Below are 27,988 nucleotides of genomic sequence, written 5' to 3' on the forward strand. Positions count from 1 at the left end.
TCCTGTGTGTAACTAGTGTAACTACCCCCCTCTGTTTTCTTGTTTAGTAAACTTCCTTTTGGTGAGCAGGAGGTCATACAAACGCACCCCCAAACACAAACACACACTCATGTGCACATGAATACACATACACACACACACTTACAAACACATACACACTCAGCGCCTTAGGGTTTATGATACACCATAGGGGGGTTTTACAATGGGTGTTTGTGTAAACTGTGTGTCACAAAATAAAAGGCTGCAGGGGAAGGTGGTTCTTCGAAGTGGTCTGAGACCGAGGGCAGAAGGGCTGCTCTGAGATCCTTCCCGTGCTAGCATGTGAAAAACCGGTTGAGTTGTTCGTCTTGCTTCGTTAACGGGAATAAGTCTCTAAACCAGCGGGGCCTGTGAAGCGCAGACCCAACAATGCTGGTGAAAGTTATGTTATGGCAGCATTTAGTTATACTTTAGTTATACTTTTATCATTACTGTCTACTCCACTCACCACCGTCTTGCTTTTTTTTTCTCATCTTCCACTTTTTTCCTCTTTTTTCACTTGCAGACGGATACGTCCTCTTTATCTTCAATGACTGGCATCAGTCGTTAAGTTTGTTTAAACATAAAGATAAACACTATTTACCAATGGAGTTTGTAAGGTAGGTAGGAGAATTAACAGGGACTTATGAATGACTTATGAATGAATGGGCTCATTGTGGTTTCTGTTCTCTTTATGGTTGCTCTTGCCTTGGCATTGCTACAGCAATGCCTTGCAGTATTACATAATGTTTTCTTAGGTTGCATGTCCATCTCTATATGATAGTGTCACTATCATCAGCGAGCAGCAATATGACAGCAATAGAGCACTACAGATGTGTTGTTTGATTTGAAGGTGTTGATAGAGAAGTACCTACTCATTCTGACTCATGTCAGAATGAATTGTACTGTGTCTTTGTGAATCTAGATAAAGAATATGATAGTGTGGTAAGAGGGGAACTGTGGTAGTGCATGGGGAAGTCAGGAGCAGCAGACAAGTATGTGAGGGGGGTGCAGGACATATATGTGGACAGAGAGACAGTGGTGAGGTGCTGGATAGGAGTGACTGATGGTTCCAAGGTGGGGGTGGGACTGATTAACTGATGAGGTCAGGCAGAAGCTCTGTGGACCATGATGTTTGCAACAGACAATGTAATCCATAGAAAGGAAGGGATGAGATCGAAGCAGCTGTTTTGCTGTGGTTACCCCTAAACAGAGAAACTGAATGAAACCAGAAGATCACCACTTAGAACTAGAGCTGAAATTACACCATTGTTGAATTAATGTGACAGCTGTGATGCATGACTTATCATACTCATCATAGTCAGCTGAATGGTAAGAACAACATCTGGGTTATCAACACCTACACCCTGCCCATGATCAGGTACCCTGCCATGGACATCAAGACAAGGAAGCTCCTGACCATGCATGGAGGGCTTCACCCCAAATCCAGCACCCTGAGACTGTACACTAAGCGGATTAGTGAGTGTCAGTACCATGGTCCAGGATGACACAATGAAAATCCACGAGTACTTCAGGAAGATGGCCACTATCAAAGCCGTACTCAGTGAATACCTCACAGCACAGAGACACTAATCATGGTAGCACAGCAAGGAGATCCGAGCTGAGGTCTATCACACCAGGCAAGACCCCAGGTGCGGGCTGTGTAAAGATGCCCCTGAGACAATCCAGAACATGACAGCAGGGTTTCAAAGCAGAAGAAGATGGCCGTAGTGATAGGTGTAGAATGACAGCAACATCATAAAGAAGGAACATGAGAAGCTGGAGAAGTACCGAGGGCTCAGAAAAGAGCTGGAGAAATGTGGAGGGTGAAAGTAACAGTTGTCCCAGTGGTAATCAGAGCACTAGGTGCGGTGACTCCCAGAATAGGCGAGTGGCTCCAGCAGATCCCAGGAACAACATTGGAGATCTCTGTCCAGAAGAGCACAGTCCTAGGAACAGCTAAGATACTGTGCAGGACCCTCAAGCTCCCAGGCCTCTGGTAGAGGACCCAAGCTTGAAGGATAGACCGCCTGCAGGGGTGATACATATATATATATATATATATATATATATATATATATATATATATATATATATATATATATATATATATAGATAGATAGATAGATAGATAGATAGATAGATAGATAGATATCAAGTTGAACTTAACCTAAAATAAATAAAAAGTAAAATGTTATTATAGTTAATAGCAAATAGCTATACAGTTTTCTGTAGTCTGGTGAGGACTATTTAAAATAATTTTCCTAATTATGTTTAAAGGGGGGATTTTAACTTGTAATGGAGCATTTTTCACTGCACCTCTCATTAAACACAACAGGAAACATGCCAGAGAAAAACCACTTTAGTCTACTTCCGCAACGTCAGTAATGACACGTATTCAAAATGGCGGCCGCGGCTATGGTAAGTGGAAATAAAGCGAACTCTTTTTGCTTTAAACAGTACATTGCTCTTTCTTTCATTCCAAATTATGTCGGACATCGCACTGAAGTCGTGGGAAAGTGTAGGTCTTCAGTAGACCGATCAAGTGCTATTTAATGTTAACTAGACTAAACTTCATTGGAATTCGCTGCTGTTTGAATGTTCACGATCCTGCTAAACGAGTTAGCTAGCTACCTAGCCTGGTTGTCAGTAAGCGGTGACTCTTTAAAACAGATTCGTGTCATTTGTGTGGAATATATAAAATTGCCCTGACAGAGTATGAACTGTGAAACGCTGTGCTGTCAGACTGTCATGTGATGCACGGTCAAAATAAACAGGTTTTGCAATCTTTAGGGAAATGTTAGCTGTTAGCGCTGTGTCGGCGTGTGTTACAGTCCTAAAAGATGGTAAAATGACCGCACAGGAACAGCTACAAAGTATAAACTTAACGTAAATCGGGTTGGTAGCGCCTGATAACATAAAGGCAGTCTTATTTCAGGATTCGTTGTTGGTAACTTCGATCACTTCTTTATGCTTAATGCTAATACAAATGTTTTTTCAGTGTTGAATCATTTCAGTTCATTTTTTAACATGTAGTAATAAAACGGGACGTTTTGCCTATCAGAATTAGCGCATATCCCCAAAATGTCTTTACTTACTAACTACAGTAAGTAAAGGCACTCTTGTCAGCTCAGGCGATCGTATCGAATATAGTGACAATCTTAAATCTCTGTACGAATTTCAAAACAACTGTTAGAGAACATTGATTTCAGTTGTCCTGCAAACTGGATGGAGGCAAGAAGATTTAAAAGAGTTGATGTCTGCCTCGAGAATATACCTTGAATTAAGTAGTAAGCCGTGTTCCTCACTACTGGGAAGAGAAGTGGAGTCATTCTTGACGTCTGAGACAACACAAGCCTCAGCTTACACTTTCTTAACTTTGTAAAAAAAAAAAAAAACCCCAGCGAGTATTAGTATTACTGAATGAGTATTTAATGATGAAATATTACTAATGATGTGGGGGGAATCTATTCATAGAGCTCCTATTTTATTTTGGGTAGTCTCATTTCAGCTCAGTGTTTGAGTTTTTACTGCATCACTGCTAGTTTTGCCTTTGGGCGCTCTCAGTGAGCGCACCTTCTCAGGCAAGCATACACACACACGCTGCATGTAACGTGGAGCAGACAAGTCAGTAAAAATGATCAATTGTGATTGCCACCTGACAAACGAGATGAAGAGGAAGCTGAGAATATGCACGAATAACTTTGTGCTGCGGCATAATTAATATACAGCTCAACTGACTGCATTTCTGAAAAAGCTGATTTAATCAAAAAATCTGAACATGTCCTCTCCTGGAGCAGCTTACATGTGAAGAACATGTGGTGGTATAGTCAGGTTAAAGTCATGTCATGTGGTCATGTGAGAGAGTTCTCCACTGTAAAGCTGCCAGTGCTTGGATCAGCTATGCAACAGTCAGACTGTGTCCCTGCTAAGGAGCACTGAAGTTCCTTTCACAGTTCAGACTGTGAGGAATATTCCAGAGGATCTTTATTGCATAGCTTTGCCAATTTATTCAAACATGCAAGCTAATTGGTTATTTTTAAAATATGTAAATGACATTTACTGCTCTGATGGGACCCCCTTCTCTTTCTTAATGACGATTAAAATGATGAGATGAAAAAAATAAAAGCACTGAGAGGCCTTTTGTTTGATTCACTTACACATGCGCACAGTTGAAGTTGATGAATGATTAAACTATTGGCAGACCTTTCTCATTACTGTAGTAAAAGTATATGGAAGGTGTTCTTTGAAATGGAGAAACTCAAATAACTAGAAGCTTTTTTTTCTTTTTTTTTTTTGCTTCGATACAATTCTGTAGCGCTTAGTTGTCACTGTGTAAAAGTGAGCATGTCACCCACATTTGCAACCAAAAATAGAGTTCCAGCGGCTATTACTCAGGAGGTAGAGATGGTTATCTTTTAATTGGAAGGTTGGCATTTCGATCCCTGGTTGCTCCAATTGCTTGGGCATTCTTGGAAACCCAAGTTGTCCTATTTGGGAATGTGTGTAAATGGGTGAATGAGTCATGTTATATAAAGCCCTTTGCTTTAGTAGGGAGTAGAAAAGTGCTGCATAAGAACCACTCTACCTGCTCAGCAAGCTCCACCGCAAACTTGCTGCTCTCAACTACTGCTTTGTAAAATATGCAGATGTACTGTTAACTAAGTAGGCATAAAATCTAAGTAAAATATTATATTAAATTAAATTAAATTAATATTTAAAAATATAATTGTCTGTTTTTTGCAGTACGATACATATCAATGCACAGGCCAAGCCTCAGTTCTGAGAATGTTGATATACTGGCTTTTCTTTATTGTGGATACACATTTACAAAAACTCATGCACCTTATCTACCTCATCCAGGAGATGCAATACTGTCAGAAATTTAAGACAGGCTTCCTAGAAGATAAACTAAACAGTATTTTAATAATGCCTTAGTTTAGGTGTTATATTGATCAAGAGCTATAAGTAAGAAATAACCAAAGTGATCTGCCATAAAGCCATTTTTTATTCACAACTGAACATAAAAAATAAATCAGATCTTTAAACTGTGTGTTGAAGAGCAATATTAGCTCATTTTGAATTTGATGACAGCAGCACATCAAAGAAAAGTTGGAACGGGGCCATGTTTACTCCTGTGTAACAGTCTGTAAATGTTCCTACAGTTTGAATGTAGGAATTTTGTCCTGTTTTGTCAAATTGTAGCTGCCCAGCAGTCTTGGACTTTTTTGACATATTGTTTTTGTTTTATAAACAGTTTGGACTGCAGGCAGGCCAGTTCAGCAACTGGAATTTTACTGCAAAGCAGTGCCGTTGTCACAGATACAGCACGATGTGGAATTCAGTTTTAATTTTCAGCCTTGACTCTTGCTCACAGCAATTTCTCCAGATTTGTGGAATCTTTTCATATCATGTAGTGTAGACTATGAGACATTCAAAGTCTTTGTAATTTTACATTGAGCAGCCTTATTCTGATATTTGTAGATGTAGATTTTTTGCAGGTTGGTGAACCTCTGCACACCTTCTAAGGGACTATGCCTTACTGAGATGCTCTTTTTGTATCCAGTCATGTTTCTGGTTTGTTGCCAGTTAACCTAATACATTCTAAATGTTTCTCCTGCTGTTTGTTTTTAGTAACACTTACTTTTCCAGTCTTTCCCAACTTTGTGATGTGTTGCTCCAGTCAAATTCAAAGAGTTTATATTTTTCTTTAATGGATACGTTTTTTAGAACATTTTATGCATATTCTACTGTTAAAAAAAAAAAATAGTTCACGTATTTTTTTTTAAGCAATGTGTTTTTTTGGTCACAATTGGGTTTGTAGAAGGTTTCCAAAATCGTGCTCAGAGGCATTATCAAGCTGCCGGAACTTGCTTCTCAACTTTCATTCCACTGTCAGCACACAGTACAACAGAGACACTCGTGGAATTCATTGTCAAATCTAACATGTTTTGTGTTCATGTGTGTCTGCTCTGCAGGTGAGGTGGTGGGCCTTTTTGCTGTTGTCCCTGCTGCCTGTGAGCCGGTCCTTCTATGTTCCTGGAGTAGCTCCACGGAATTTCCATGATGGCGACATTGTAGATATCAAGGTAAGATGAAAATTCACTGCTAAACATATCGGCTGTACTATGAGCACTCAGGGAGGAAGCTACATTCGACTCATCACAGAGGGAGGTGTCACTCATTTATCACTAGCTGCTTACAAGGGTTTGAAAAGTCCCTAGTTTTAGGCGACAAAGGTGATAATTAGCAATGATGAGGTGAAATGACACAAAATGATCACTGCAGTGAGTGAGCGGACGGTCAGGTGGACAAGATGACAGGGTGAACTCTTTCGTTTTAAAAACAATTGCATCATCTGGCAACATCACCAGACAGTGTTTTTTGTTTGTTTGTTTGGTTGGTTGGTTGTTGTTTTTTATCTAAAGAGTAGAAAGTTTGAAGCAACAGAAAGTTAAATATTTTTTGAACTGCACAACCTCTGTGTGGGTGCAGTAACTGCACACAGAGAGTGAGCAGTGGGAGAGCAACTGCCGCAGGTCTGCTGCAGAACAGTACTGTCTGTAAATTTGTTTTCACTCATTTAAAGGGGTAGACGTGATACTTCTAGATGGCAGAGTTGCTAATAAGTATCTACGACAAGAACTGAAAAAAATATTTTGACTGTAAAATGGCTACACACCATGGCTTCTAAACATGGCTTTGATTACAGACCCCTTGAAATATTTCACTCTAAAATCTTGTGTTTATTAGATTTTGGGTTCAGTAGCAGGAAATGGGAGCAGAATATTTGATGTTTGGGAATGTTTGTAAGCTTCAGCAAAGTCTGGCTGGTGCGTTTAGCATACTTTGATCAACTGAAGAGTCTTTACTTTGTTAATCTACAAAAACACAGCTTGCTATCTGAGTGATGTTACAAATGTGTCTTTTCACTCAAAAATTCACACCATGTGCTTTTCTGCAAGTGAGCACTTTAATCCAGCAAACCTTGCCCTCACAGTTTGGAAGAAGATGTGAGATAGTCTGACCATAAGCCATTACTTCTGAGCCAGAGTACCCAGGATGGTTATTAGAGCACTGGTTCTCAAACTCAGTCCCCAGACTGTGGCTCATGCTCAAGCACATTCCCAGTCCTCTGGCAGTCCCAGGATGATCCCTGTATCTGCAGAGAGCTCTGTAGTCGATGGAGGCATTGTATGTAGTACGACCAGTCTGTGGCTGACTGTTGCTTGTGCGGTCATTGGTCTGCCACCAAGCCGCAGAGAAGAGTGAAGTTCTAACATACAAAAAGATGAAACTGAGTGTTAAAATCTTTGACATACAGTTCTCCCAGGAATGGGAGAACAGGAGCCAGTTTGGGGTGTTCTCACCCTATTTTACTCTGACAAATTTGCTGATGCTTGTCTCTCTCATCGTCAAAGATAAAACAATGATGGTGCAAACACTGGAAAGAGATCCTTTTGTTTTTCAGGCGGTAAAGCTGACCAGCTCCCGTACCCAGCTTCCTTATGAATACTACTCCCTGCCATTCTGTAAACCAAAAAAGGTCTTCTACAAGGGAGAGAACCTGGGTGAGTGCACTGCTGCTTATGTGATAAGTTTAAAATTGTTTACATTTTTATCATATATATCTATAAATATATTTGTGATTTTTTTATTTTTGTGTGTGTGTGTGTGTGTGTGTGTGTGTGTGTGTGTGTGTGTGTGTGTGTGTGTGTGTGTGTGTGTGTGTGTGTGTGTGTGTGTGTGTGTGTGTGTGGTTTCCTTGTTGTTTATAGGTGAGGTCTTACGTGGAGACCGTATTGTAAACACCCTTTATAACGTGAAGATGAGTAAAGACAAGAAATGTGAGCTGGTGTGTGAAAAGAGAAAGCTCAACATAGACGAGAGTAAGCTGATGGCTGAGCGAATCCAGGAGGAGTATTATGTTCACCTGTGAGCGTCCCTTCTTACTGCTTTCAGCAGGCTGAATTCATTTAAATGCTTGTCCGGTTTGATAGGCTTTATATCTCTGGGCTGACTTGCTTCTAAAGCATCTATTTTGTTGTTTTTAAATCCCTTCTTGTGTGTAATTGCAGTATTGCAGATAACCTTCCAGTTGCCACCAGGTTAGAGTATCCAAGCAGAGAGGGAGGAGAAGAGGAGGATCAAAAGAAGGACACGATAAAAGATGTCCAGTTTGAACATGGCTACAGATTGGGCTTCTTTGACAAAAACAAGGTACGTACATTACACAGACAACAGGACAACACAGTGTAAAAATCAAAGAATTCTGAAACTTACTGAAACTTTATCTGTCCTTAACTGGCTTTAGACAGATAAATGTGGCTCCTCCCCCATAAACATGAAGAGGAAGCAGGCAGTGGTCATCAAGGCTCCTCAATTCATTTTTATTTATATAGCGCCAAATCACAGCAACAGTCTCCTCAAAGCTCTTTATATTGTAAGGCATATGGCTTACATACCCTACAATACACTGAACAATAATAGAGAGAACCCCAACAATCAGGCTCAAGGAGGAACGGGCAACTACGTGACTATTTAGGGGTGAAGGGTGGAAGATGGGACAAAAGATGCACTGTGAAAGAGCAAGAGCTTAATAATAACTAATGATTACATTCAGTAGTAGTACTTTAATGTTTTTACTGGCTCCTGAAATTGCCTTTCAGGTTGGAATTTTAAAGAATGATTCAAAATAAAGGGTGATAAAGAATGATTTACTGATCGTCTGTGTCAGCACAAAGCCTTTGCTTTAGAGACATAGAGTCAGTTCTATGACTGAAACCTTTGCACAAGTATTTTTGCAGCTGGCCTTATGGTGTATGTAATTCCAGGAATATTTAACTGAATCCCAAAAACATGATTTAAAAACTTTGCAGCATATCATTTTCTGCAAGTTGCACTCAATTTAAGGTTGGATATATACACGAGAGGTCAGCTTTAGTTGGTGATGTAGTCCATATGCAGAGAGTAAAGACATGAATATATGAAGAGTGTTAAATTATTCTTTTTTTTCTCCCTCCCAGTTTTATCTGCACAACCACTTGTCCTTCATCTTGTACTTCCACAAGGAGAAACTGGTGGAGGGGGACCTTCATGACTACAGGGTGGTGCGATTTGAGGTTATACCCCGGAGTGTCAAAGTAGAAGGTTAGTGTCATCATACTCTTTTTGAATCGCCTGATGTTGCTTTAGGCCTGTAGTGAGTTAAAAGAAAGAGGAAGTAGATTTGTTGACTAAAAAGTTAAGTAAAGATTACCGCTTATACTTAGTATACTCTATCCTGTGTCCTATTATTTTTCTCCTCAGATCTGAAGCCTGCAGAGGTGCTGAAGACCTGCACCCTACCTGAAGCCAGTGGCTCTGCCGCTCAAGAGATCGACCCTACCAAGGAGAATGAAGTCCTGTTCACCTACTCTGTACACTGGGAGGTCAGTTAAGGCTGAATGTGTTTTCAAGTCTTGCAACCCAGTAGTCATAAAAATCTGTAGCCCTGAATAATCTGCTCAAATGACTTTGTTTACATAACTGCTTTAACTTGATTACAATCCTCATTAATAAAAGCATATTTAAATGTTGCTGAAATGTATACTTTGTTTAATGTTTAGTGTTGCGCACACATATAATGTTAGAGTAGACTGCAGAGTTTACAAACCTTACCAGTGTTAGGAGCAGTAGCCTTGGTTCCTTCGTTGCAGGGTTCCTGGTAAAGAACGTGGTCATAGCTGTGTACCTTTGTTATACTGAAGTTTATTATTCTGACATATTCAATCTAATTAAATAATTTATTAATAATAGTCATAAAAATAATGTGCAACAAACTAATATTTTGGGCACCCACTAGCAAATTTTAAATGTGTAGTCATCTAGTCGTGCACAAAAATAGAGAAAGGACTGAAGCTCTCTCTCTCTCTCTCTCTCTCTCTCTCTCTCTCTCTCTCTCTCTGTCTCTGTGTGTGTGTGTGTGTGTGTGTGTGTAGGAGAGTGAAGTGAAGTGGGCGTCTCGCTGGGACACATACCTGACCATGAGTGATGTCCAGATCCACTGGTTCTCCATTGTTAACTCTGTGGTGGTCGTCTTTTTCCTCTCAGGTATGACCAATTCATGTTAGAATTTACCTGTGGCTCATGGCATCTTACTCTTACTATTTCAGTCATTTCTATTTATTTTTTATGATTTATTTTCACCACCAGTTTGCTGTCGGTGCAGTAAAGGCATGAACTAATATAATATTTTTTTATATAATATGTACAAAAATGGATAGAAATTTGTAAAATATGTATCAATCTAGTGGATACAATTTGGCAGATTTACAACTGAACTTTAGATTTGAATTTAAGATGTTTTTGTTTTGTTTTTCTGTGTGACACCCAGGTCCCTTTTCCTGTCCTGTTGTCACTGCATTTGATTTGATTGTTTTGGATAGTCTTTTTAAACACTGTCACTTGTTTATTCAACATGTCATCGTTGATGCAAGTTTGAGCAGGTTTTAGAATGGACGTCAAGAGAACTTGCCTTTGTCAGCATAATACTTTGTATAAAATACTAAAACACCATCATACTATCCATCCTTCATAACAACTCCATAAAATAAGACTACATTCTTTGGCTAACTGAAACATATAAATGAAACTTTATTATATATCGAAGAGATCATTGATGGGTTTATGACAACGTATTAAATATTGCAATTGTATTTTATTCTCTGCCTTTCTCTCTCAGGTATTCTGAGTATGATCATTATCAGGACCTTGAGGAAAGACATTGCTAACTACAACAGAGAGGATGACATAGTAAGAAAATACACAGCATCAGGCCTCTGGATTCTTAATGATCACTACCTGATCACATTTTTCTCCTCTCTATCCAGGAGGACACCATGGAGGAGTCGGGCTGGAAGAATGTCCACGGTGATGTGTTCAGACCACCTCAGTATCCCATGATCCTCAGCTCTCTGCTGGGCTCAGGGATCCAGCTGTTTTGCATGATCCTCATTGTAATTTGTGAGTTTCTTATTTCTCTCAACAGTTTTCTGCACATCCTGACATTATTTACATTTCTGCTTAGGCCATATTGTCCTAGTCCTGTCATTTCTTCACAAAGACAAAACACGAGGAATGCTCTCAAGGTGACAGGGCTCACCTTACTTATATGAATCAGCAAAGATACGAGTGTGAAAATATGAAACTGCTCAGTGTTGCACATTTCTACAAAACAAATGCACGTTCTGTAGCAAATTGTTAATGTTCTGTGTTTCACACTAGGAGTGTGAACAAATACTCAATTAAAGCTGAATTTCTGTCAGAAAAGTAGTTAGACCCTGTGCTGCTGGGGGGTTAATGGTGCAGTATCCACCTGATATACTGCATACTATGTGGCAAAGGTGCAGCTCTTAATGACCTGAGTTGTGAGTGGTGGATGATTCACATACCATAAACTTCAACTTCATCTTTTAAAGAGGTGCAAGTTTGTTAAATGTAAATGTTGTTAGTCATGACATTTATCCTGTTCTTTTGCCGTATGACTGTTTTTATATCTGTTTAGAACAGTTAACAGTAACATCAGGCTTATTATATTCTTTATCTGCTTTAATAGTTGTAGCTTGTATCTTCAAAAAATATCCAGCAGGGATTATTTCAGGCTTGAAATATTTCAACAAGAACTTTTTTCAGTGATTGTGACAGTGTTTACAGCCTACCTTTGCAACAAAGACAGTGATTTACACTCAGTCCACTTTGGAAAAACCTTGGATGACAGAATCTGTGGAATCTTAACTATGCTCACTGAATAATGAGTATGGTAGTCATGAAAGCTTCATGCGTTGCGGCTCCCTCGTGGTGTAATCATGTCCCATTTCCTGTTGAGAAAAAGATGGTGGTTCCATGTTTTTCGTTGCGGAGCTGCTCAGGGATTCAGGGGTAGCCTAGCCTATTTGTGAGATGTAGGTATCTACATTTTTTTTGTTTTATTTGTTTATGTTTAAATAATTTTACTTGAGTTGTTTGAATCAAAGAGTTAAGCTAAATGTGATGTTTTACAAAATAATCTGTGGGTGTTTATTGTAACTGTCACAAATTTTGCCAAATGCCATATTAGTCCAGGGCATAATTGTCTTGTATTCTGATTAACATATGGAGGCTTATTTTATTTAATTGCAGTTTAGAAGAGCTCCTGCTAGCTGAAGCTCTGTGTTTAGCATAGGAGCCCAGGAGTCCTGCCGTCTTCTTATCCAGCTCTCATTTGTGTTTAGTTGTTGCCATGTTGGGCATGCTGTCTCCATCAAGTCGAGGAGCCTTGATGACCACTGCCTGCTTCCTCTTCATGTTTATGGGGTAGGAGCCGCATTCATCTGTCTAAAGCTCATTAAGGAATTGAGAGGCACCGAGTTTCAGAATTCTTTGATTTTTACACTGTCGATGTTTGTCCTGCAGTGTATTTGGTGGCTACTTTGCTGGCAGACTGTATCGCACACTGAAGGGTCATCGATGGAGGAAAGGAGCATTCTGTGTGAGTTCAGGTTCTTACAGCAGTGTGAAGAAGGGGGGGAGGTGGGGGGTTGTGTGTGTGTGTGTGTGTGTATATATATGTGTGTATATGTATGTGTGTGTAGATAGATATATATAGATATTAGGGGTGCAACGATACACAAAATTCACGGTTCGGTTCGATTCTTTGGTGTCACGGTTCAATATTTTTTCGATACAAAAAAAATGTTCATGCCTTTTTAATTTGTCATTTATTAAAATTATAAATATATATTTTAACTCAAAAGTAAAGTTTTTAAAATTTTGCTGAAACAACAAAGTAATAAAAAAATTAATTATCTGATTGAGAAATCACTCATCTTTGGAAAAGAGAGTTTATTACAGAGAAATTGCTCTTTCCAAAATAAAAGCTCTACTATACGCTTCTTCTGGGCTATATTCTCAGCAGCATATTAAACATATCAGGTCCCCATAAGGAGAATCATGTGCTAACGGCTGTCTAAATGACTCGGGTAAAGTTTGTAGCATGCGTGCTTGTTGTTTTTGTCTGCTTCCACTTGTCCTTGCACTAGGATGATGTCGGTGTAAATGTGCAGTCATATTCATTGTGTTCCCACTAGTGCTGTCAGCGTTAATCTCGTTGAAATGACGCTAACGCCACAACACAGCAAATCTCCGTTAACGAGCTACCGCGGGTCGCCCCGTGCTTGGGGCTGGACGGCCAACACATTAACGAGCTAACTGCGCTAACGCACTAGTTCCCACCAATGTAATTGAGCATTGCGTGGTACATCCGACATACTGTTTTACTTTTGTCCATGATGCGCTTACCTTCAGGGTCATACGTCACATGAAAACCAAAATAGTTCCAAACGCCACATCTGAATCAGGGTGGGGGAGGTTCAATTTGCCATAATGCAAGGAGCTTAGCTTCTGTCTCGCTAGCTTGCGCTGCGCTCAGTGAATCTGCGTTCGACTACTCCGCCTAGGCTGCACTGTCGAGCGCAGATCCACTGAGCGCTCAACACAGACAGCATCGTCAGAAGAAAAGTTGATCAAATAAATGAAAAATTAGATATTGTTCGATACATATGCGTACCGAACTGAAAGCACTGTATCGAATGGTTCAATATCGATACAAGTATTGTTGCACCCCTAGTATGTGTGTATATGTGTGTGTATATATATATATATATATATATATATATATATATATATATATATATATATATGTATATATATATATATATATATATATATATATATATATGTATGTATGTATGTATGTATGTATGTATGTATATATATATGTATATATATATATATATATATACAGTGGGGCAAAAAAGTATTTAGTCAGCCACCGATTGTGCAAGTTCCCCCACTTAAAATGATGACAGAGGTCAGTAATTTGCACCAGAGGTACACTTCAACTGTGAGAGACAGAATGTGAAAAAAAAATCCATGAATTCACATGGTAGGATTTGTAAAGAATTTATTCGTAAATCAGGGTGGAAAATAAGTATTCGGTCACCTCAAACAAGGAAAATCCCTGGCTCTCACAGACCTGTAACGTCTTCTGTAAGAAGCTTTTCTGTCCCCCACTCGTTACCTGTATGAATGGCACCTGTTTGACCTCATCATCTGTATAAAAGACACCTGTCCACAGCCTCAACCAGTCAGACTCCAAACTCCGCCATGGCCAAGACCAAAGAGCTTTCGAAGGACACCAGGAAAAGAATTGTAGACCTGCACCAGACTGGGAAGAGTGAATCTACAATAGGCAAGCAGCTTGGTGTGAAAAAATCAACTGTGGGAGCAATCATCAGAAAATGGAAGACATACAAGACCACTGATAATCTCCCTCGATCTGGGGCTCCACGCAAGATCTCATCCCGTGGGGTCAAAATGATCATGAGAACGGTGAGCAAAGATCCCAGAACCACACGGGGGGACCTGGTGAATGACCTGCAGAGAGCTGGGACCAAAGTAACAAAGGTCACCATCAGTAACACACTACAACGGCAGGGAATCAAATCCCGCAGTGCCAGACGTGTTCCGCTGCTGAAGCCAGTGCATGTCCAGGCCCGTCTGAAGTTTGCCAGAGAGCACATGGATGATACAGCAGAGGATTGGGAGAATGTCATGTGGTCAGATGAAACCAAAGTAGAACTTTTTGGTATAAACTCAACTCGTCGTGTTTGGAGGAAGAAGAATACTGAGTTGCATCCCAAGAACACCATACCTACTGTGAAGCATGGGGGTGGAAACATCATGCTATGGGGCTGTTTTTCTGCCAAGGGGACAGGACGACTGATCCGTGTTAAGGACAGAATGAATGGGGCCAAGTATCGTGAGATTTTGAGCCAAAACCTCCTTCCATCAGTGAGAACTTTGAAGATGAAACGAGGCTGGGTCTTCCAACATGACAATGATCCAAAACACACCGCCCGGGCAACAAAGGAGTGGCTCCGTAAGAAGCATTTGAAAGTCCTGGAGTGGCCTAGCCAGTCTCCAGACCTCAACCCCATAGAAAATCTGTGGCGGGAGTTGAAAGTCCGTGTTGCTCGGCGACAGCCCCAAAACATCACTGCTCTTGAGAAGATCTGCATGGAGGAATGGGCCAAAATACCAGCTACTGTGTGTGCAAACCTGGTAAAGACCTATAGTAAACGTTTGACCTCTGTTATTGCCAACAAAGGTTATGTTACAAAGTATTGAGTTGTATTTTTGTTATTGACCAAATACTTATTTTCCACCCTGATTTACGAATAAATTCTTTACAAATCCTACCATGTGAATTCATGGATTTTTTTTTCACATTCTGTCTCTCACAGTTGAAGTGTACCTCTGGTGCAAATTACTGACCTCTGTCATCATTTTAAGTGGGGGAACTTGCACAATCGGTGGCTGACTAAATACTTTTTTGCCCCACTGTATATATATATATGTATGTATATATATATGTATATATATGTATGTATATATATATGTATATATATGTATATGTATGTATATATATATGTGTATATATATGTATATATATGTATATATATGTATATATATATGTGTGTGTGTGTATGTATATTTGTATATGTGTAATGCGTGTATGCGTAAAAGTGTTGATGTGAGCAGTGAGGCTTAGACTGTTGTTGTTGTATTTGCCATGCAGACAGCAACTTTGTATCCTGCTGTGGTTTTTGGGATCTGCTTCATCCTCAACTGTTTTATCTGGGGAGAACACTCGTCTGGAGCGGTGAGTGCCATGACTTGAGAGTCACACATTCAAAAATGTGTGTGTCAGCTATGCTTTCACAGGGCTCGCAAAATCGCTAGCCCGACGTCCCGGGGCTAGCGATATTTCCAGTCGGGCTACCAGAATCTATCTCAGCCCTGCCCATCGGGCTATCATAGGAAGTAAAAATATATGTCAATGCCTTTGCTTTCTTTTGCAAATGTAGCTGAGTAATTATGTCATTGGCATCGATGAGCCTCTGTCAATATGTGCCATATTGAAATCGCGTTTGAATTTGTGCTTGTTTTTTACCTTCAGTTTCACTTTGCGATCGCGCAAACTGTGTATAGAGAGTGGCAGTACTGATTGGTGAGTGATGATTAATTGCGCACCAATTCCTCTGCAATCCTGTTATCATTTGTAGCAGCGACAGGTAATAAACCAGTCCTCATCAAAGAACAGTGCTCTTTAATAAATGCAGCACATAACTTTAGATCGTAGAGGTAACAGGGAGACACATCGAGTTATCAGTTAGCCGTCTTAACTATATTCTAACTCTACAATTTCCCGACTGCACTGTCCTCTTATTTCACAACACCACCCTCTAGTGGTGCAATATGGTATAGTCAGACAGGACACAACATCACTCACTAGCTTACTTTTCAAACGTGGCAAGCTTAAACGTGCTAGAGGTTGATTGCGCAGAGAATTAAAAATAATAATAATAATAAATCGCTGGCATGTGTAAAAACAGATGGATTTACGCAGGTATTTTAGTTCTGCTGAGCCAAAAAAGACAGGTCAGGATGAAGAAGGGACAGGCAAAGAAAGGCTTACCACAAGGCGGAAAAGTTACGACAAATCAGACTACGAGGCAAAAAGAAAGCGCAGTTTTTTGGTTTCATGGACAAAAGAATTTCTGTGGCTGGAATATGACAAGGTAAATAACATGATGTTCTGCCGGGTGTGTCGTGAGTTTCCCTCGATTTCTGAGTCGACAAGCGCCTTTGTTACTGGGACTAGTAATTTTAGGAAAGACCCCATCAGAACTCATGAGTGAAATCTCTGCATCACAAGAAATGCATTGGTGCTCAGTCAGCAGCATCTGTCCCAGAACAAACACCAATCGCAAAAACCATACTAAAAATAAACCAAGCACAACAAGAAGTCCTGAAAAAGTTGTTTAGAACTGCGTACTATGTGGCAAAGAGTGAACTACCACTGGCAAAATTTAGCAGTCTTTGCAAACTTCAGAAAGCAAATGGCCTAGATCTTGGTTCCACTTACCTCAATGACCATGCTTGCAGAGAGTTTATTGGAGCAATAGCACAAACTTCAAGAGACCAGATTGAAAAGGAAATTCAAGAGAGCAGGTTCTTATCTATTCTTGCAGATGGCAGTACAGACACTGGTATAATAGAACAGGAGCTGGTTCACATCAGGTATGTGAGGGATAATGGTGACATATCCACATACATGATCAAATGTCAGCCAGTCAAGAGTGCAAATGCTGCAGGTATTTTAGAGGCTATTGATGAAGCAGTGAACACCATGGGTATCAGAGAAGGCACATGGAAAAAGAAAGTAGTTTGTGCAAATTTTGATGGTGCTGCAGTGATGATGGGTGAGAAAACAGGAGTAGCTGGGAGACTGAAACAGAGGATACCCCACATCATAACAATCCACTGTGTGGCACACAAACTAGAGCTAGCCGTGCTGGATAGCGTGAAAGGCTGTGAGTACCTGGTGAAATTTGAAGATACACTGAAAACCATCTTTAAGATGTACTACTATTCCCCAAAGAAGCGAAGAGAGCTGACAGAAATAAGTGAACTGCTAAATGAGAAGCTGGCACATTTCAGTGGCCTGAAGACACACGGTGGCTTCCAAGCCAGCTGAGATGTCTAAAGGCTGTGGAAAAAAATTACACTCCCACTGTTGTTCATATGGAGAACATGGCAGAAGGAAGTGATGTCAAAGCCGAGGATGCAGCCAAGGCTAAGGGGGTGGTGCAGGAGATGAAGACTGAGAAATTTGTTCACTTCCTGCATTTCATGTTGGACTACAGTACCATCTTATCCAAGTGCTGTACTGATTTTCAGCATGATAACCTAAACATCACACGAATAAATCAGTTAGTTGAGAGCACAACATCACGCTTACTCAGCCTAAAAACAAAACCAGGAGAATACCAGAAAACCTTGGACACAAAGTTCACAGCGAACCAGGATGGTAGCATTTGCTACTGTGGAACTCAGCTAACAAAAAGTAAGCGACCTGCTAGAAGAGGTGAGGGAACAGACAAAGACACCTTTGGTGCAGAGATCCAGAAGATTATTGACAACACAGTGAAGTACATGGACAACAGATTTAAAAATCTCCATGAAAAGCCTCTCTCTTGTTTCAAGGTTTTTGACCCTTCCACTCTTCCCTACCCCAGAGAAGAACTAGCAAATTATGGGGATGAAGAGGTGGATTATCTTGTCACACAATTTGCCTGTTTGCTAGATGCAGAAGAGAAAGAGAAAATTCCACAAGAATGGATGGATCTAAAAATGTGGCTTGCAGAACGCCGGGGTCGCAAAGTAGATTGCTTGTACAGAGATCTCCTCTCTGAGAATCCAGAACACCTCTCTCATATCTTGTTGCTGGTGAAATTAATGCTGACACTTAGTCCATCAACAGTCATCTGCAAGAGAGGATTTTCTTGCATGAACCGAGTGAACACAACACATCGTACCTCTCTACACCCTGAAACACTGAATGACTGCATGCAACTCTCCATTAATGGGGAAACAGTTGAATCTTTTTGCCCTGACAAGTCGATTCGTTTCTGGATGTTTTCTGGAAAAGGTTCAAGACACCTGGATCATAAAACCCCGACAAGAACAAAGAGTAGTAAAATGGAGGGCAATGCACAGGAAGAGAAAGCTGATGAAGGAGATGCTATGCCCTCAACGTCGAGTGGCATTTTCTCATCCGTGACTTCAGTGGAAATTTCAGATTCAGGATCTGACACAGACTAATTCATGTTCTACACAGTTCTAACAAGTTCACAGAAATTTCTGTTTAATTAGAACCAGATATTTGAGTTGATTGTAATGTTTATACAGTTGTTGTAATTTGTGTTTTAAGAATGTTTTGATTGATGTTTTGTTTCCTTTAATATGTTATACAATAAAAATAATATTTTTTTATTCGGGCTACTTAAATTTATTTTGGGCTACCAAAAACCAAAGAGTGCCTGCCCGAAGGGCTACCAAGGATTTTGAAATTTTGCGAGCCCTGCTTTCACATTCTGTTTAAAAGAAGAATCGTTTATCCTTAATTAACTTTTTAACACATTTTACTGGATATGCTATGCTTTTATACTGTTCCAGTTTTAGATGCTCAAAATAACATGGCCAGAGTTTCAGATAATTAAATCAGTGTATGTACAAGTAATCCATGTGAGCCAAAAGATCTAAATCCTCTGTGTCAGGCAGTTTTTTCCTTGCTCTTGGATATTCCTGCTGATCCAAACTTTACTTATATCGATTATGAGGTGCAGCCAGTTAACAGGAAGCTGTTTTGAGATGAAGAGGATGAACTGAGAGGCTGCACCAAGACTCAGGGTACGGCAGAATAGTCGAAAAAACCTCCTGCCTCCTTTGCCAAACTAAGGCTTGGTGGAAAATGTCATAAGATGAAGGAAAGACGCAAAGGCATTTCAACAGAATAGTATCAGCATGCACATTAACAGTGATGGCAGACGTCTTCCAGTACAGTGTTCAGCAGATTGCACATCTTACTTTACCCCATGTGTTGTTATAATGTTATTTCACAGAGGTCATATAAACGAGAACCACCAAGGGGGATTTCTAAAGACAGGAACATATTGCTAAATATGCTTTCCTCCTTCTTTGTTCAGGCCTGTTATGACCCAATCTATCTGAGCTAACCTGAAATAAAAATTATTTTGTGACAATCATCAAGCTGGTAATATGATTTGATGAATGATATGAATATCATTATTAATACAAACTGGGCTATGGAAAAACTCAGATGACCTTTGGGGGAAAAAAAAGCTAAATGAGGGTCATGAAGAGAGATTTAGAATGAAATCACCTTATTACACATAAAAGTTACATGTTTAAAGTGAGTGTGTTTGTTTTATATCTCAAACAGTCACTTTACTCACTTTTATATTCTTTATCTTCCCGCCACTCTAACACAGAAAAGTCTAACTTGGGGATGATAGGTGTCACCAATATCATTGATTTTCCATCATTTTTTTATTGTAAAATTTGATACTGTGTGTTTATGCCCTTCTGAGATTAACTAAAGTTTTAATTGGAACAACAACTTTTTGTTGAAAGCATCTTTGTGTTGGTTATTGTGTTTTGAAGCCATACCACCTCGAGTAAAAATGGAATTGGACCATATTTGCCTGTAATACCAATTTGTACCACCAGATGGTGTAGCAAGTCAATGTAGTGTACAGTCTGGGTCTAATAAGGCACTAATCTGGAAGGACAGGTATTTGAGTGGATGAGACACCAAAGAATGGTTTAATGTGACTCACATCAACTGGAAACCATGATTGGATGCAATGGAAACTAAAGTTGGGTAGGAACACAATTGCAGGGAATTTTGGCTGGTAAAACTGTTAAAGGAAGCATCCACGGCGAAAGTATACTATCCTATGAAGTGTCTTCTTATTTGTCACAGAATAAAGCATCTGTGCTGTAGGTGTGGTTTAACTTTAAAGATTAACTGAACTCTCACATGGATTCTTAAACATCTTGACATCATCTCTGTATGGTCTGTAGGTCTTTTTCTTACCATATATAAAGCACCTTCAGGCGACCTTTGTTGTGATTTGGCGCTATGTAAATAAAATCGAATTGAATTTCTGAATAATTCTTCTTGTGTTCCTTATGTCTTCTCTCACTTCAGGTCCCATTCACTACAATGTTGGCCCTACTGTGCATGTGGTTTGGCATTTCCATGCCCTTGGTCTATCTTGGCTACTACTTTGGCTTCCGCAAACAACCGTATGATAACCCTGTACGCACCAACCAGATCCCTCGGCAGGTCCCAGAGCAGCGCTGGTACATGAACAAGTTTGTCGGGTAAGAGTTGAGTCTATCTCGCATTCTTAGGTGCTCCGATGGCTAATGGTTTGCTTAAACGCAAGTTATGATTCAATCTTTCCTCTTCTTTCCGTTAGCATCCTGATGGCTGGGATCCTGCCGTTTGGTGCCATGTTCATTGAGCTCTTCTTCATCTTCAGTGTAAGTACATGTGCACCGTTGCATGTCCGAGCTCCTCATCTTTCAATGCTATTACCGTATTTTTCGGACCATAAGGCGCACCGGATTATAAGGCGCACTTTCGACAAACGGCTCTGTTTTCATACATAAGGCGCACCGGATTATAAGGCATATTAAACGAAACAAAACAGTCAGATAAGTCAAACTTTACTCAACTCATTCCTCTTGCTTCCTCCACTTCCGTATCATTGATTGATTAATGTTGAATTCTCTGGTATGCTGCTCTATAAACACTGGAACAACAGTATAGGTTGTTCCAGTGTTTTTCTAATTTTTGCTATGTAACTTGTAACTGTCCACTTTCTGCTGTAACAAAACAAATTTCCCACATGTGGGACTGATAAAGGTTATCTTATCTTACATTAATGACTAACCTCATATTGTGGCTGGATTATCTCAGTTGTTCTCCCCTACTGAAGTTTGGTCTATTTACAGCAATTTTCCATGCGATTGCATTTGTCAAAAAAAACATCAGGAACTTTTATCAAGTGGAAAAAAGCGGACGGAGTTTTGGACCCAGATTACTATGAGTCGCGAGGCTCCTGACTACGGTAGCCATAACGCACAGACAATCCATCAAGCAGTGCGGCTTTGTAGCTTAGCAAAGTCCTACTAAAACAGTTTTTGACAGATTTTTGAGCGCCGTGTACCACATAAAATCGGTTTGAGGTCAGTAAACACAGCCAGAATTCATAGATAAGGCGCACCAGATTATAAGGCGCACTGCCGATTTTTGAGAAAATTAAAGGATTTTAAGTGCGCCTTATAGTGCGGAAAATACGGTACACAGTTTTCAGAAATAACACAGTATCTATTTTCTATTTAGAGGATATGTAACTGATGTGTAATCCTCCTCAATAATGCTAGAATCAATGTGTGTATGTGTGTCCATCCACCTCCAGGCCATCTGGGAGAACCAGTTTTATTACCTCTTTGGCTTCCTTTTTCTGGTCTTCATCATTTTGGTGGTGTCCTGCTCTCAGATCAGCATTGTGATGGTTTATTTCCAGCTCTGTGCAGAGGTAAGCTCATTAATTGCATACTATTGTCTCTGGCTGCCAGGTTTTTACTTGACATACACACATCACTCACACATTGTTGGTTATGTTTTTCACCTGTGTGGCACATATCTGTATTATATGAGCAAGAACTTATGCACAGCCTTGTCTCTCTCTTCGTCACTGTCAGGATTACCGGTGGTGGTGGAGAACTTTCCTGGTTTCAGGAGGCTCGGCTTTCTATGTCCTTGTTTACGCCGTTTTCTACTTTGTCAACAAGGTAAAAAGCACAAGGTTGTTTGAGACACTCCCACAATAAACTCTAAAGAAAGCACTGTTCTTAGCCATGCTGTTGTCAATGCCTGAAGAGTCATCAGTGTTGACAAAGCCTGCCTAATACCTGAATTGAAAGATGGCAGAATTAAATTTAATTTTGAAGATTTCCACCATCGACTCACTCATATGTAAAAATGTTATTTTGTTGGACCTAGTTTTTTGTTTTCTTTTAACGTACAGACATGGACTGTATAAACAAACATAATATTTAGTCTCTGATTGGTTTGTGGATTTCTGGTCTGTAACTTCAAAGATTGATATTTTGGACACTTGAGTTTTGAAAGATAGAAGAACATTTTTGGTTGAGAGGGTTGAGCTGGATTTCACTGAGAACCAGTCACAGTTTATGGTTAAGAGTTTACCAGCTCAGTGGAGCCAGCTGCCCTTATCATAGGAAATGGCAGGTAATCAGCTAGTGCCAGTACTAGCACAAGTCTAACTTCCAGTTAGACTTCTACCACCATCTTTGTTGTTGCAGGTTCTGTGTTTCCTCTATAATACTTCCAACAATGCTGGAAAACAAGATCATGGCCAGCAAAATGAACTCTGGAAATGGCAACCTGCCGTGGGGAGTTCAGAGCATGTTATGGGGTGCTGGAAGGCATATTCAAAAGGGAGCATTGAAGAGGGTTTGGGGAAGGTTCACGCAATTTCAACTAAAATCTACAACTACTACAAAAACAACCTTTCATATCCCAAGCACAGGCTCTTTAATTCAGAGAATCAGAACCAAATCACAACAGCAGTCACCTGTAGGTGCATTATATTGGAATGAGCAAGCACTTGGTGTCAGTGGGAAAGAAAAACTCCCTTTTATCAGGAAGAGACCTCCAGCAGAACCAGGCTCAGGGAGGGGCAGCCATCTGTTACAACCAGTTAGGGGTGAGGGGAGGGAGACAGTCAAACGACACAACCTTCATGAAACAATAGACGTTTTCTATTTTCTAGGCAAGAATATCTTGTTCCCTGCACTGTAGATACAAGTGATAAATTGCAAGAATATCTCTTTAATAGAAATGGAAATGTGCAGAATGTTTAAACTGCTTCCTTTTGTCTTTCTTCCCTAGCTGGACATTGTGGAGTTCATCCCCTCCCTTCTGTACTTTGGCTACACTGCCCTCATGGTCTTGTCTTTCTGGCTCTTAACGGGCACAATTGGCTTCTATGCCGCCTACATGTTCATCAGGAAAATCTACGCTGCGGTGAAAATCGACTAGTTATTGCTGGTGCTGCTGTTTTTTGTTTATTTTTTTTCTTTTCTTTTTTTTTTGTAACATTCTAAATATATATAAAAATGTTCTTCATGTCCAACAAGCACTGACTTGAGTGCAGAAGGAATGAGAGGGATGCTTTCTACAGTGCATCAGTCGCAACTGCTGGCCTCACAATAAAGAAAAGCAAGGTGGCAGATCTAAAACAGCTGTCACCTTGCTTCTGCCTCCCTCCTCCTTTCCAGGACACCTAGAGGATCTCTGTTCTGCCGGGACTATTAATGTCCTCTGCTGTTTCACCTTTTTCCACAAAGACAGGGGGCCAAAGCTTGTCAAACAAGGGTTTCTGCACATTTTATCTTTTTTTTGTGTGTGTGTTTGTGTGTGTTTTTTTTATTGTAACTTATCCAGGTTTTTATTTTTGTCTTCATGGGATTTATCTGTGTCTTGATTTCTATTGGGCGCCTCCCAGGAGGCTACTTCCTTCTGGTTTCCCCACGTAAATTCTGTTTCTACACTTTCTGCTGTCTCCGTTTTCAGACGTGACCTTCTTTTCAGAGACTTTACAGATCAGGAAAGGATTGAGGATCGTTCTGTGGTTCTGTTGTTTGTTGTGTTGAACTCATGGATGGAAACCACCCTGGGAAGTTCTACATTGTAACACAAAAATGGATAAATTAAATCTTCTATTGTTTTTTTTTACTTCAGTTTCCATGTCCTGGTGTGACCATGTTAACCACAATTGTAATCCAAATATTAGCTTCTCCCTCCCAAACACTGGGTTTCTTATTCATGTCAAAATATTGCTCCATTTGCGCTAAATGAAGCAGAACTGCTCAGAATGGGACTGAACTTGAATATTTGAGCCCAACTACCCATTTTATATTCAAAAGCCTACAACACAAATATGTTTTTCCGCTCGTTAACCACGCCATCAGTGTAGCCTTAGCAGTGCCTGAGCCTGCTGAACTATGCAGTAATGGGGGGAAAAGGTGCAAATTGCAAAGGTTGTTTCAGAGGACCATTTTTAGTACGGAATGCCTATTTTCTTTCATTTTTGAGCCTAATGTACCATACGTATGTTTGTATAATCTAATGTGTTTAGAAAGCCCAGCAAGATCACCTGGCCGGTATCGGAGCTTAGAGGTCCTGGGGTTTTTTGAATGTAATTGACAGGGTTCTTATTAGATGTGTACAGTCTGTGTCGCTGCAGATCATGTGTTTCCCTTTCTTTTCAAATTATATGTATTTTTCAGCTTAAAAAACATGCAGTTTTGGGTGGAACCTGATTTTTAAAAAATGCTTTACCTTCAACTCAAGGGCTTCATCTAGGTAACCATTTTATTTTACAGTAGCAAAATTGCAATATGTAATAATCCAGTTGAGCAAATAGAAATAAACTTATTCGCTTCCGTTAAAAGCTAGGTAAGAAGACTGATACCACTCACATGACTGTTTGTTAAATATGAGCTAGTGACAGGTTATTTTCAGTAGGCATAAAGAGGAAAGATGACATTCTTGCTATGTCTTAAGGCATATAACCCTGCATCCATGTGTTCCCATTAGTTGGGAAGTAATTTGTCTGACTTTTCATGTTATTCAGTCAAAATATCAACAACGTCATGGACAATACGCGTATGCTGGGGGTTTTATTGACTACCTTTCTGACAGTTTGAGTCGCCCAATTTTTACAGAATACAAAATAACCTGAAACAAGTGATGCAGATCTACAGAGTTCTGTAGGACCAAAAGTCTCTTTGCAACAACAGGTGCCTTCAGGTGGTAAATTAGAAAGAATGCAGGTCTAAGATTCTAAAGCACTAGCTTCACTTTTCAGCCTAGGTTACTTTGTGCAGATTAGCTCTAACCAGATACCGCATTTCAGTTGAATGCTAGCCAAATTAAAGGTAAAAGATATGAATTTGTCCCATGAAATTTCTTAAATCTGAATGTTTGTCAAAGGCCATTTTATATTATAAACAGTGTAAAAGGTGGAAGTGGCTACTCTGACATCATCTGTTGGTTTCTAAAGTTGTGTTTTGAACCCTCGAGTTTGGCGTTTTCATCATTGCCATCTTGGTTTCAAATAACTGGATGTGACAAGGGGGGTATAGCTGACCATGAAACCCCTTGCTCATTGGCTGTCAATCCTGTGAGTCTCGAGATTTACAAAACAACTTCATTTTTTAGTCAATATGACTTGAAATGAGCAACTAAGCTACACAGAAGCTATGTCCATGTTTTATACCATCTGTGGTTTTTATGTATAACTTCAACAACGTATTCCAGCACCTGTACACAATAAATCAGCCTTTTGCTGGCGAGGAGTAGTGACCATCTGTACAGCGAGATTACCTGGTCATCCTTTTCTGCTAAGCTAAGCTACCTGGTCACAAGGGTTAGTTTAATTTAGAGAAAACTAACTGGCTGCTAGCAGTAGATTGCTACAGAAACATTAGTTTTTGGTCTAAGGTAAGCTATCTGGTACCTAGCATAAGCTTTTCTGTTTAATGTGGGTATTAATATATGGGTCTTAATGCTAGGCTAAGTTAACCTGCTGCTAGCAGGAACTTTGCTCAGATTGTGATGTCAACAATCCAATGCATTATGGGACTATATAAGGATAGGTGTTGCTTTTGAGTTTGAAAGTAAAACTGGGGACATTAGAACACAGATATTAGTGTTTATGATGTGCTAAGCTAGCCAGCAGATAACAATACTTTCTTAACTACATAGAGACATAAGTTTTTGTGCTAAATGTCAGTAGATGTGTGGTATCACTCTTCTCAGGAAGACGGCACAAAAGTGTAGATCAGTATCACTAATACAGTATATCTGAAGCAGTATCCATATCTCAAGTAGAAAACAATGGATGGTGTCTGCAGAATGCCAGGTTATCAGACTGTATGTGGTGTGGTTTTAAAGAAAAATATATTTGCAGTATATTTCAATTAGGACTGGATGTCTCAGGCCAAGGCCTTTTTTTAATCAAGCAAAACAAAAAGAAGTACCTCGCAGATTTATGAGAAACTCAAACTATAAACTACACAGCATGTAAGGTAATATTTAGTACACTTGTATTTGTTACACCCTTGACAGATTTAGTAGGGTTATTGAAATGCTTCACTTTTGCACAAAAGTACAGATGAGATATTTGCCTAGATATACCCTGATTCTTCAGGGCAAGAGGAAAGAATGGCTAACTCATCCTCATGGTCTCCTTCATTATCATCAGCACTCAAGCTACAGACAAGCCACTTAAAGAGACCGAGAAGGCAAAATCATTTGAAGTTTCCCCCTGCCACTTGCTATGTGAAACAACTAATCAAAGCCCCAAGGATCCCTCAGTTGACAGGATAAATGACAGGATCATTACTTTTTATTTTCATCCTTTATTTGCTGAACCACCCTGTGTTGTGCCAGAGTTTCAGAGCTCTGATACCTGACTGCTGTCTAATATAAGGACAGACACTCCTCTCCTGCAAGTGCACACACCAGGGGAGATTTTTTACAGACTTGCTTTTAAGAGGCCGAGTCATGCATGTATGATTGAAGGTTTTACAATGTAAATAAAAGAAAACAGCTTTCTATTTGTTGCATTTTGCTGTTTGTGGCGCTCTCTGTAATGATTCCTGTCATCGTTTTAGCCAAAAAGCATGATGCTCTTGATGACTTTTAAAGAAACTTGTTTGTTATTTTTCTCTTTGTTTCTTTTACAGAATGTCCAATTACAAAATGTACCACGACAAAACAATAAAGTGATGACAAGTTGAATATGAAAGTTAGCTTCCTGTGTTTTTGGAACATGCTTAATGGTGCGTTACAATGATATTACAATGACACATCCTGTCCACAAAGGCAGCACAACTTTATTTCAGGTTGTTCCCTGTCACAAAATATAATTATTATCTCTGTTGATAGTTTCTTCCTTCATAACAACTGTGATTATTATAAAACTCTAATATCTTGATACTACAGATAGGTCCTAACACAGGAGGCTTTAGCTAATAAGTTTCTGCTATGTCTCATTTTCACAAGACAAGGCTTGCTGAACTGAACATTGGTAACTAAGTTAGCTTGCATTACCTATTGTTCACTTTGCACTCTGATAAATGGTAGCAATGAAAATGCAGTGTCCAGAAATCAGTGGGCAATATCAATCTTTAATGTACAGTCTAGGGCAAAAACCAGCAAAATGATCAATTAAAACTAATTTCCATAAAGCTAACACCCAGAGTTCATTCCACACAAAATGAGTACCAGGCAGTTGAAACAAGGCCGAAGAAGTCCTTAATCCATCTGCAGGACTGCTCCGCTCTGCTCCTTTGTGCAGTGAAGAAAGGGAGCACTGCCAAAGTCCTACAACATGACCTCCATGAGGTCACTGGT

The 27,988-nt window shown here is 39.8% G+C and overlaps 1 protein-coding gene across 1 annotated transcript; it reads left to right on the top strand.

Annotated features, from left to right (window-relative positions):
* Window positions 1–2,397: 2,397 nt before the first annotated feature.
* On the top strand, window positions 2,398–27,362 carry tm9sf4 (transmembrane 9 superfamily protein member 4). Its single transcript, XM_006804028.3, has 18 exons — window positions 2,398–2,439; window positions 5,997–6,107; window positions 7,490–7,589; window positions 7,797–7,953; window positions 8,097–8,238; window positions 9,045–9,168; window positions 9,328–9,449; window positions 9,999–10,110; window positions 10,742–10,812; window positions 10,890–11,022; window positions 12,270–12,351; window positions 12,451–12,526; window positions 15,677–15,760; window positions 20,678–20,853; window positions 20,952–21,015; window positions 21,957–22,076; window positions 22,243–22,332; window positions 23,456–27,362. The coding sequence occupies exons 1-18, from the start codon at window positions 2,422–2,424 to the stop codon at window positions 23,603–23,605; spliced, it is 1,932 nt and encodes a 643-aa protein (XP_006804091.2). The 5' UTR covers window positions 2,398–2,421; the 3' UTR covers window positions 23,606–27,362.
* The last annotated feature ends 626 nt before the right edge of the window (window positions 27,363–27,988 follow it).

The sequence above is a fragment of the Neolamprologus brichardi genome, chromosome 20 (assembly GCF_056152115.1).
Source record: "Neolamprologus brichardi isolate AB-2024 chromosome 20, ASM5615211v1, whole genome shotgun sequence".
NCBI classification, from domain to species: domain Eukaryota; kingdom Metazoa; phylum Chordata; class Actinopteri; order Cichliformes; family Cichlidae; genus Neolamprologus; species Neolamprologus brichardi.